We start from the raw sequence: 12,055 nt of genomic DNA, 5'->3' as shown, positions 1-12,055 counted from the left end.
GGCACCTGGGTGGCTCAGTAGATTGAGTGTCCGACTCTTGATTTGGGTTCAGGTCATAATCCCGGGTTGGGCTCGACATTGAACATGAAGTCTGCTTAAGATTCATTCTCTCTCTCTCTCTCTCTCTCTCTCTCTCTCTCTCTCCCTCCCTCCCTCCCTCGTTTTATATGCATATTTCTGCCCCTCTCCCTGACTCGTACTCTCTCAAAATAATAAAAATTAATAAAAAGGAATGAAGGCTAAATAAAGATGTTTTTAAAAATACATCACCAATATACTACAGTACAAGAAATACTAAAAAGGAATTTTTCATGTAAAATGGCATCAAAGGGAAATCTGAATCTCCTGGAACAAAGATTATCAGAAGTGTATCAGAAATGAAAACATGGGATCACCTGGGTGGTTCAGTTGGTTGAGCATCTGACTTTGCCTCAGGACATGATCTCACAGTTCATGTGTTCAAGCCCTGCATTGGGCTCTGTGCTGACAGCTCAGAGCTTGGAGCCTGCTTCAGATTCTGTGTCTCCTTTTCTCTCTGCCCCTCCCCCATGTGCTAGCTCTCTCTCTCTCCCTCAAATATAAACAAACATTAAAAAAATAAAAGTAAATAAAACCATGTATTTAAATAGAAAATACAATTATATATCCTAATTTTTTTGGAATATGTACAATTTCTTAAAACAAAATTTATAACATTATCCTGTTTAGATTAAAATGCATATAGAAGTAATATGCATGACAACTGCAACTTATAAAAGGTCAGTAAGGAGGTGTTGTAAATAGTACATGTATGGTATGTATATGTATGTAAATATGTATTTACTTATTTAATGTACCTTATGATGTTTTAACATACTAAGGAAGCTTTCTGTCTGGGGAGAGACTGCCCCTCTTGGGGCTAGCCAATTTTTAGAGATAGCAAAGGACTCAGCCTAAAGTACACCTTTGATATTCATATAAAACAATCCTGAACCATACATCTTCTATTTGGCCCATACACCCCATGAGGCAATATTCTTCTGCCTTGATCAATCCAGGTTCAGGTACTAAGCAACAGTGGATCTCCCCTACAGCTTAAAGTCTACCAAAATTATTTAAACTACCCAGTCCCAAATTGAGTACCCTGTCATGCCCTGCCTTTCCTGTAGAAACTCTAGTAACAGCCATGGTCTAAGTTCTCGTATAGCTCCTGTCCTTTCAGCCTCCTGACCAACACTGGTGACTTCCTCTGAGGCCCTCTATGGTATATGGGGACTCCCTTTCTTAGACCTGTGAGCACAATAAACTTTCTTCCAAGCCTCCTTCTCATATCCTCCTATGGCTACACTGACTTTATCATACTATATCAAACATTTACAGTTCTAGAATAATAAGTCTACAAGGTTTCTATGTTAAAAGTGTAGTATTACAATATTAAATTTAGGTAGACTGTGAAATGTTAAGTACCTATATTATAATTCCTTCAGCAGTGGTTCTCAATATGGAGTGATTTTTGCCCTTAGGGTATATTTGGTGATATCTGGGGACATATTTTGATTGTCTTAACAGAAGCAGGGTGTTACTGGCACCTACTGGGTATAAGCCAAAGTTGCTGCTAAACATCCTACAATGCACAGACGAGCTTCCCATACCAAAGAATTGTCCTACCCAAAATGTAAACAGTCTTCATGTTGAGAAACTCTGCTCTAAAGCAACCACAAAATTATATAAAATGTTATAGCTAAAAAGCCAATAGAAATATTAAAATTAAATTATGAAAGGTATTTAAATAATTAAAAATAAGGTTGAAAAAGAGGACTAAGAAATAAATCTAAAAAGGGAAAATGGAAAACAAATAATAGGTAGACTCAGGGCGCCTGGGTGGCTCAGTCGGTTAAAGCATCCAACTTCGGCTCAGGTCACGATCTCACGGTTCGTGGGTTCGAGCCCTGCATCAGGCTCTGTGCTGACAGCTCAGAGCCTGGAGCCTGCTTCTAATTCTGTGTCTCCCTCTCTCTGCCCCTCCCCTGCTTACTCTGTCTCTCAAAAATAAATAAATGTAAAAAAAAAAAATAATAATAGGTAGACTCAACTTCAATCAAATCAAAATTATATAAAATGTAAAGGGACTAAACACTCCAATTAAAAGGCAGAGATTATAAGAATGGATTAAAACTATAACTCAATTATGTGATCTCGATAAATATACTTTGAATACAAAGACATGGACAGTAAATGTATTATAAAAAGATTTGCTATGTAAAAAAATAAGTATAAAAATGATAACCAATCCATAATGAAAAAAAGGCTCAATTTTTCAGGAAGGCATATTAATCATAAATATAATGTACACAATAGATCCTCAAAATACATTAAGCAAAGAATAAAGAGAAAAGAAAACTCCACAATGATAGATTTTAACATTCCTTTCTCAATAACTAATACAAAAATGGACAAAAATCAGTAAAAATATAGATAACCTAAACAATACTGTCAAACACAATAAACCAATTGATATTTACAATCCCAAAATTTTGTTCCAATAAATATGATACATTCAGAAAAATATACTATAGTTCAGTCAATAAAACAAGTCTCGATTTATTTACAAGGATTAAAATCAAGGCCATATGTTCTCTAAATTAAAATGAAAGAATATTAAATCTCAAGAAAAATATTTGGAAATTAGCCAGTACAACTTCTAAAGTATCCATGGCTCAAAGAAGTAATCACAAGAAAAATTAGAGAATACTTCAAGCTAAATGAGAGTAGAAACACAACATATCAAGCTTTATGAGATGCAGTAAAGGCAGTGCTTAGAAGGAAATTTATAGATTTAAATAGTCATATCAGAAAAGAAGAAAAGGCCTAAAATCAATGCCCTTGGGTTTCAAATTAAAAAGTTTAAAAAAAGGAAAGAAAAGTAAACCAAAAGTAAGTAGAAGAATGGAAAAAATAAATAAATAAAAAAGCAGAAATCAACTAAATAAAAATCAGACAAAAGTGAAAATTAGCATTTAAAAGTATATTCTTGTAAAAACCAACAAAATCAATAGGTCCACTGACAGAAAAAGAGAGAAAACACAGGTCATCAAAATCAGGAAAGAAAGGGGATATCACTAAATGTCTTATAGACATTAATGGTATAATAATGGAATATTATTAAAAACTTTATGCTTTCAAATACAGCACTGTAAATAAATGTAACAAATTCCTTGAAAAATACAATTTACCAAAATTGACACAAAATCAAAGAATTGTGAGTAACTCAATATTTATAAAACAAATTAACAAAAATGAGTTGTTTTTCTTTATCTCACTGGCAAAGCAAAAAAGATTCATAATGTGAGATATTGGTGAAGATGTGTAGAAAAGGACACTCTTACACTTTGTGGGAGTGTAAGCTGGTGTCACCTGTTCAGAAGGCAATTTGGCAATATCTATCAGTTAAAATGCACATGACTTTTGACCTAATAATTCCACTTACAGAAATTTACATTATAGATACATTTAGACATCTATCCCAAGTCCTATACACAAGAATATTTATAGCAGAATTGCTTATAGTAGCAAAAGTAAAAATAAATAGCCATTAATGAGGGGCTGGATAAATAGATTACTTTTTAAAATAAATATTCTGCACTATTTAAAAAACTGAGGTTGATCTATAAATAATTATGTAATAAAATCTCCAATTATATAATAAAATCTCATTGGGTCAAATAACTCGAGGCAGAATAGTTTACAACATGTGCTCCCATTGAGTAAAACAGTTTATGATAAATGTGCCTGTGCAGATGTACTTACAAATGTGTATAAACCCATTACATACAAAGACATACAAAGACATCTATACTCCTGTGCATTTGCTATTTCTATTTCTTTAAAAAAAGAAAAAAATAACAACATGTAACTATTGACTATCACCTAGGGTAATAAATCTTGAGAACTTAGAGTATGGGGTGGGAGAGATATTTCCTGAAAATAAACATTCTGTGATATTATAAAAATATTTATGATTGCTTATATTATTGAAAACCCACCAGTTCAAAAAGTTAGTGAGCTAAATCAATTTGTCACATCATGCATCCATGAAAAGAATAAATTAAAGCATAGATCTTTGATATGGTATGCTTTTTGTAAGGAAACCAATCACTTGATCAAACTGTGCTTTTTTTCAACATTTTAGAAAAGTTTTTCTGCTCTCACTGTGTGCCAGGCCCAATGCCAGATGCCAAACAAACAAACAAACAAAAAGGTATTTTCCCTCAAGTTGCTCACCAGGAGATGGGAAAAGCTCACAGTCAAAGGCTCAGAGGGAGATTGCTGTCCTGGCTTAGATCTAAAATGTTTAGGAAAGGGGGCACCTGGGTGGCTCGGTCAGTTAAGCATCCGACTCGGCTTCAGCTCAGGTTCTGATTTCACGGTTCCATAGGATTGAGCCCACTGTCAGCACAGAACCTGCTTGGGATTCTCTCTCTAGCTTTCTCTCCACCCCTCTCTCGCTAGGGCACGCACACATGCACGCTCTCCCTCTCTCTCTCAAATAAATAAATAAACTTTAAAATGTTTAAGAAAGACAATTCTTTCCAAGACCATAACAAGAACTTAGTTCAGCAACCCTGCTCTGTAGACCTCACCAGGTATCTTGGTAAATGTCAACATCTCTGAGATAGTTGAGGTCCTTTCTACCAAGCATCCAGGGAAGATCTCAAAGAGACCTCTTTCAAGAAGAGCTATTGACCAGGGGCGCCTGGGTGGCGCAGTCGGTTAAGCGTCCGACTTCAGCCAGGTCACGATCTCGCGGTCCGTGAGTTCGAGCCCCGCGTCAGGCTCTGGGCTGATGGCTCAGAGCCTGGAGCCTGTTTCCGATTCTGTGTCTCCCTCTCTCTCTGCCCCTCCCCCGTTCATGCTCTGTCTCTCTCTGTCCCAAAAATAAATAAACGTTGAAAAAAAAAAAAAAAAAAAAAAGAAGAGCTATTGACCATCATAAATCCTGTCCACTCAGCTTTACAAAATAATTTCAATTTCCAAAGGCATTATACTGTTTCCCACCTCCACTCCTTTGGCTGTGCTGTTCCTTCAGCTTGGAATGTTAAATTTCTGTTCTCCATCTTTGCCTAATTCTTACCCAACGTCAAATACAGGCTCAAGTCCTTCTCCAGTAGAGCTTCTCTGGTTCCCTGCCACACAAATTGTATTGAGAATCTTTCTTCCATGATCCCACAGCTCTTTCCCCCTTATAGTCAACCATTTATTTCTCATGTGCCCTTGGTAAAGTCCCAGTTTACTTAAAGTTGCATCCCTGGTGTCTGACATAGAATAGGAATGCAAAGATTATTTGATGAATTCAACTATACAGCTTCACTTTTCTCCCCTGGGTGTACTTGGATTACTATACTAAACTGAACTTTGTGACTGATTTCCCTGCATGGCATGCCCTCCACTGCACCATTTTCCAAGTCTAAGACACCACACTCACTTGTCCAGTGACATCCCAGGGAAGACAAACTTGCCCAGGCAGATGCGATACACGGCGCTCAGGGGAATCCGCTGCAACTGCACACAGGTGAGCATGATGAAGTCATATTTGCAGATCAAGAGAGTCTTGTCTGTGACCAGCAAAATCCTCTCCTTCTCATTGTTCCAATGATCTATCCTGTGGGAATCATCACAGAGAATAAAAGTTAATGGCATGGTCTTTTCGAGTTAAAGATAACAGTACTCATTGAAACATCTCTACTAACACAGAAGACAGGGAGATTTGATCACCTCAGAAGAGGTGCTGAGGAATAACTATCCTTCCTCTCTCCTTCTTTCTCTCTCTCTCTCTCAGTCCAGCCCCATGACCAAGGGAGAGGGGAAGATGGAAGATTGCTAACAAACAAACAAACAAATGTTCCACAGCCACAGAGTTCAGAGATGATTACCCATGAAGGGATCCATCGGGGGAATGACAAGATGGTATCATGTTGGCAGTCACCTGATTCATGTTCCTTCACATCTTCCCTGTTCATCAGAAAACCTTTATCTTCCTCCAAGGACACCAAAACATCAATTTTTCTAACTCAATTCTTACCACAAACTTTACTCACTACACACTAGGTTATGCTAATCTCCAAAAGTTGCATTGCTGAGTGGAGAAAAAAAATGGAGACTTACACAAAGGTGCACTGACCTCCAAGCCAACACAACACCTAGTCATCCTATCATATCCTTGTGGTAGAAATACAGCCAAACAAGTGAAGTGGGCCAACGACAAAGTAGACACTAGATAAGTTTTCACCAAATTGATTTGCTTTGGACTTGAGAGCCTTTTAGGGCATACATAGAAAATTCTAACTCTAACAGAATCTCCAACAGAGAAAACAAGAAGAGATCTGAACAGTGGTGTCTGGCTAGAAGAAAGTGAGCATGGTCTATAAATGCCCTCACCCACAGCACTTTTGCTGTCTATCTACTATAGCACTCATGACTTGTATTAGAATTATTTCAGTACACGTTTTGTTTTCCCCAAGAGACTGAAAAGGATGATCTGTGATTGGTTCATACCTGAATTCTCACTACACAGAATCAATCTAATGTAAAGATAGACTAGGTAGTCCACTCCCATCCATTCTCACACAGCAAACACAGTGCTATTTTTTTTTTTTTAATACAAACAGAATGACATCATTCCCCTGTTTGTTAAATAGCATCTTTTTGATCCTAGGAGCAAACCCAACTCACGTAAATGGAACTACAAGTCCTTGTATGGTCAGGCCATTGCCCAACATTATTTCACAGCAGGCTAAGAACCCTCACTGTCCAAATCATGGTTCAAATGCCTCATTCAAGGAGGATTTCTTAAGGTCCTATATCAACTTGGCCCTTTATCATGCTCTCTCAAAGCATCCTGGTCCTTCTTCTTTTGTGGACCTATTGCTTTTTGGAAGAAGGAATGAGATAAAAATGTTTAGAAGTAAGTACCATGTGGACATTGACGATCACAATAGACATGAAAATACAGAGGGTTGGACAATGTCAGTCAAGGTGAGCTCAGTATCATGTATGTGTGTATGTTCAACAAAGGCAGAGACCATGGCCATTGGGCTACTCACTCTATCCAGCTCCTGTCAAATAGCCCACACTAAATAAATATCTTTCTGGTGAATAAATGAGTGCCAATCAAAACTTTTGGAGGTTGCTGGGCTGGATGAGGGCCAGTATGAAAGTTGCCAGCTCTATCACTTACTTACTCTGTAAGATAGGACACTTCACATGCTTTTGACTCACGTTCCTTATCTGTGAAATGGAGACAATACTAGCACTCTCCTGAGTTTGTGGAGAGGATTAAGGGAAACGACTCTCAATCGGTGCTCTATAAATCAGCGGTTATTATCACTGGCAGGGGCCTTAAGTGTCTAGGGAATTTTGGGCAGCCCAAATATATTCCATTCCTCAGTATAGCATAATCTAAACACAGACAGGCAAGACGAGTCAGGAGTTAAGTCACTGCAAGGAAAAGGTGGATGTGTGAAAGAGAGGAAAAAAAAGTTTGAAAGAGAAGAAAAGACAGAAAAGATGATGAAGGAAAAACAAGAAGGGTAAGAGCATTGATCATGGCGGCCATTATGTGGTATAAGTATTAGCTTTACATCCCCCACAACCCTTTGAAGAAAGTCACATCTGAAGTCAGTCAACTAGAATATGATACTAGAGTCAGTGGTGTAGAGTCTGAGAGATGTGGTTTAAATCGTGGTTCTACTGGGGCACCTGGTGGTTCAGTCAGTTAAGCTTCCAACTTCAGCTCAGGTCATGATCTCACAGTTTGTGAGTTCAAGCCCTGCACTGGGCTTTCTGCTGTCAGCACAGAGTGCTTTTTGTAGCCTCTGTTCCCCTCTCTCCGCCCCTCCCCAACTCGTATTCATTCTCTCTCTCTCTCTCTCTCTCTCTCTCTCTCTCTCAAATAAATAAACCCTGTTCTATGGTTTCCATCCACCCAACAACACTGCCATACTCAACCCCTGTTCCACTGAGAGAAGGAAAGAATTCTAGATCATCTGTTTTATACTCTCAATCTTAGTCAGAAAGAGACCAGGGGACTCTGAAATGTCTTATCAGATATCTACATAAATTTCTCTAAATAGCTTGCATCTACTTAGCAGTAAGTTAAAAGCTGCTGCCTAATAAACCAGACTTGGTTTTAGTCTAAAAAAACTACAGCTTTTGGTTGAATGGTTTTGCTGAAAATGTCAGCACTCCATAATGAGATTTATTTTAAAAGGTAAAGGATTTGGGAAAAAAGAGAATTCTTTTTAGGAACACAGAGTGCTCTGCTGTGACACAGATTCTGCATAATTTACATGTCGGGAAAGTCTGAATTCAAGTAAACACATGGGGTTATAAATAGTTTGGGGCCACATCTCTAGCTCCTGGGTGGTATATGTATTTATTTAGACTTCAATCACACCTTTTTTTCCCAAATAACTCATGGAAAAAACATTGAATTTCATATTCCCGACATTAACATAATTGAACTTGGGTTGGCAACAATATCCACAACAAATATAGGGGTAGAAGTAGCAATAGCATATTGTGGAGACTTACAAAGTCCTTGGATACTGACGGTCCTATGAACCTCAGAGCAACCCTTTGGACCAGAAGTTATTACCCTTATCTTAAAGACAAGGTAGAGACATGAAACCCAGCCATGGTATTGGCTTTCTCCCCAGTACCATCCACCTCCAAATAGAGGACCCTTCAGTGTGGTATGAGAATACAGTAAAACCAACTTCTGGAAGGAGCTGATGTGATGATATATACCACCCTGGGGCTGCTGTCTCTGGGAAACCTTTCCCCTGAGAAAACACGCATCGCCATGCCTTTCAAACCTCATCCTCTTGCAGTGTTCCTTATCTGGGAGAAGAACCCTGCTTCCACCCGTTTATGCAAGCTGGAGACTTCGGAGGGAGTCATTCTGGACTCCACCTTTTCCTCAGCTCACATGCCAGGTCCTAAACATTTGACTCCCCAAAAAAATCTCCGAAAACCACCTACTTACCTCCATCTGAACTTTCACCAACCTGATGCGGTCCCCCCTCATCTCCTGCTTAGACTACTGCGATCACCCTCTCACTAGGTTTAGGCTTCTAGTCACCTAGACCCAGTTTACCTACTGGAGGGAACTGCTCCAGTTCCCTCCTAACCTCTCCACCATACTGTAGTGAGGCAGATCTTTTGGGGAAAAAAAAACAGATTGGCCTTCACGTCTTCACTTTGGCTGCAAACATTTCAACAGTCCCCCAGAGCTCTCACAAGAAATGATAGAAGTTCTTCATCTGATCTAAGAGGCTGTCCACAGTCAGGCCCTATCTACCTATTCAACCCCATCACAGGCCAAGTCTCTCCACTCACTCTTCTTGATCTTTCAGTTTCTTGTATTCACCATGTCCACTGCTACTAAGGGGACCTTTGCATATGTTGCTCCCACCTGATGTTATTTCCCTAACTGCTCTAGGGCTGAGTTCAATTACCCCTTACCGAGGCAAACTTACCCAGACCTCTGTAACTACTTCTGTTCTTTCTAATGTACACTTTCATAATACTATGTATTTCTCCTTCATAGTACTTATCCCAGATGCACTTTTACAGTTATTTCTATGATAACCTAATTAATGTCTGTCTCCTCTCCTATACTATAAATTCCACAAAGACAGAATCAGTTCTTTGCATTTTGTCTCCAAAGGTTGTATGCATCCAAAATATATTTCTGACACCAATTAGTAAAGAATGAACAATCCTTGCGCTGTGCAAGCCATATGCCTTGGCTCACGCTGTTTGGGAATCCTATCCTCACGTTTACACACTGCAATACTCCCCCATAAAGTAGCACAGTTTTAAAAACTAATCAGTAACAGTGGGAAAATGTTTGTGCCATAAAAGTCAGAAAGAGCTGGATACAAAACGTCACCTTCAGTGTACTTCCAACTTTGCAACAACAACAAATACATAGATCAAAATGGTAACACTGATTATTTCTGAGTGCTGGGATTTCAGATGACTTTCATTTCTTTCCATGCTTTTATTAGTCAGAGCTTAATTTCTTTTTATGATGAACATATTCTACTTTCATGATAAAGAGAGATTTTTAAAAATAATAAATCTCACCCATCCTTCAAACTCCCAGTTTAAACGCTATTTCATGGAGACTAACCCTTACCAATCTCTACCCCACACCCTGCCAAGTAGATGTCCTCTTTCTTTTCATTAAATACATATAAGCTTTCTATCATCAGTACCTCCGCTGTGGTTCAAGTCACAATCTTCTCCATATTACAGTGATTTCTATCCCCAGAATGTCCTCATCATGCCCCACATTTGATGAGAGACCCTCCAATGTAGAGAGTTGTTTCAGTCCTGTCTGTGTCCCTTCACTATGCCCAACACAGAGCTGAGAGAGAACCTGGCAAGTGAGCAGAGCTTGAAAAACTAAAACCATACAATTTATCATCTTAGTTGTGTGAGCCAGACTCTCCTGGCAGAGGATTTTCCACATCTCCTTTGCCACTGCTGTTCCTCAGCACTGTGTCATGTCCCTGCTTGATGAAGAAGGGCCTGGACACCCCAATGTAAAAGGGAATTTCAAAACTCCATGAGATTTGTGGTTTCCCGGGATGACATCAGTTTTGCCAGCAGAGGGCAACAGCGAACTAACAATGACAGGCGACCCATCAGAACAAGTTTCCAGGGCCCCCACCTAGTTATTCAAACCATTCCAGATGCCTTCCCAGCGGCCCCTGCCCTACACCTAACAACACTTTCGGCTGCTCTCTCAAAGCTGTGTCAAATCAATTTGTGAATTAGAAAGAATTTTCCTCCAAAAAGATTTTTCGAACATTCTTCCACTACACTGACACACACACACACATACACACTCCATTCAGTAGAAACATCTTCTCTAATACTGAATAGAGTGACTATACCTGGTTTACAAATCAACCTTCCTTCATGTGTCCCTCAAGCCGCTTAGCATAGCCCAGCCCTTGAAAGAAGAAGGCAGTTTCTTGGCCAGCCAGAAATCGGCAACCAGGAGGGAAACACTGAATCATTCATTCCAAACATATTCCCTGAGCACCCACTGGGTTCCAGGCCCTGAAGAGAATCCAGTTTGGGTTTGCTCTTCAAACACAAACAGATGAAAAATGCATGGCATTGAAGCAAAGCAATTTCCCTCCCCCTGAGTTAAGTGAAGTCTTAAAAAAACCTTTAGCTAAATAATCCACATTAAATTCTTTCAATAATTTGGTTATTCTTTCCTGGGGCTTCTCCAATTTGTTTAAAATAGGGGACCCTCCAAGTAAACACAGTATTCTAATAAAAACCCAATGTCCACAAATCTTCTCTGTTCTCAGATCCCCTGACTTGACTTCCTGTGGTTCAGTTTTTCTCCCCCTACCCCCATGGAGCCTGGTATGTACCAAGGTCTGTGCTAGCTACTGGGAATACTGAGAAGAATATTCTGCTCTTAAGGAATACACAATTCTTTAAGATGTAAGGTGAACCATGTAGAGGAGAGCTAATATGGCACCCAAAGTTGTGATGAGATTTTACCATTTTAACACAAGTTCACAGACTCAGGTCTCCAGATTCCCAGCCCACTGTCCACAGGGTTGAGGAAAAGGAACCCCTGACATCTATCTATTTGATGCTCTTGAAGAATGTTCTTCCATGAACACTTCATTTCCTGCTATTTGGTGTAAACTCTCAGTGTTGAAAATCACAAGTTGCAAAGAATGAATGATTTTTTGGAACAAACACACAAAAAGAGTTTTCAGGAGTATTACTTTTTTCAATACTTTTTAATGTATGCCAGTGTAGGACAGACCAAGTGCCCCCATAAAACATAGACAGGATGGATCTGGAAACATCCATTCATGTATCTACAAAGACTAATTTTTCCTGAAGTAAGACAAATCCACTCTTGGGGCTTCATATGGTTCTACTTCATCAAAGGAAAAACAATGGTCTTTCCCCCTGCCCCAGGAAACAAAGGAGTCTTTGAGTTCTAAAAAAAATATAATAAAACAATAAACAA

The 12,055-nt window shown here is 39.0% G+C and overlaps 1 protein-coding gene across 6 annotated transcripts in view; it reads right to left on the bottom strand.

Annotated features, from left to right (window-relative positions):
• TPRG1 (tumor protein p63 regulated 1) overlaps positions 1–12,055 on the bottom strand; it is a 219,632-nt gene that overhangs the window by 69,715 nt on the left and 137,862 nt on the right. For all 6 annotated transcript variants that reach the window (XM_086674984.1, XM_086674981.1, XM_086674982.1 and 3 more), the window contains exon 4: positions 5,462–5,638. In XM_086674984.1, the coding sequence (XP_086531110.1) occupies positions 5,462–5,638 (177 nt within the window). The remainder of the gene's footprint in view (positions 1–5,461; positions 5,639–12,055) is intronic.

This window comes from Puma concolor, chromosome C2 (genome assembly GCF_028749965.1).
Source record: "Puma concolor isolate L17-30 chromosome C2, mPumCon1.1.hap2, whole genome shotgun sequence".
In the NCBI taxonomy this organism is placed as follows: Eukaryota; Metazoa; Chordata; class Mammalia; order Carnivora; family Felidae; genus Puma; species Puma concolor.
This window is presented reverse-complemented; position numbering and strand designations above follow the sequence as displayed.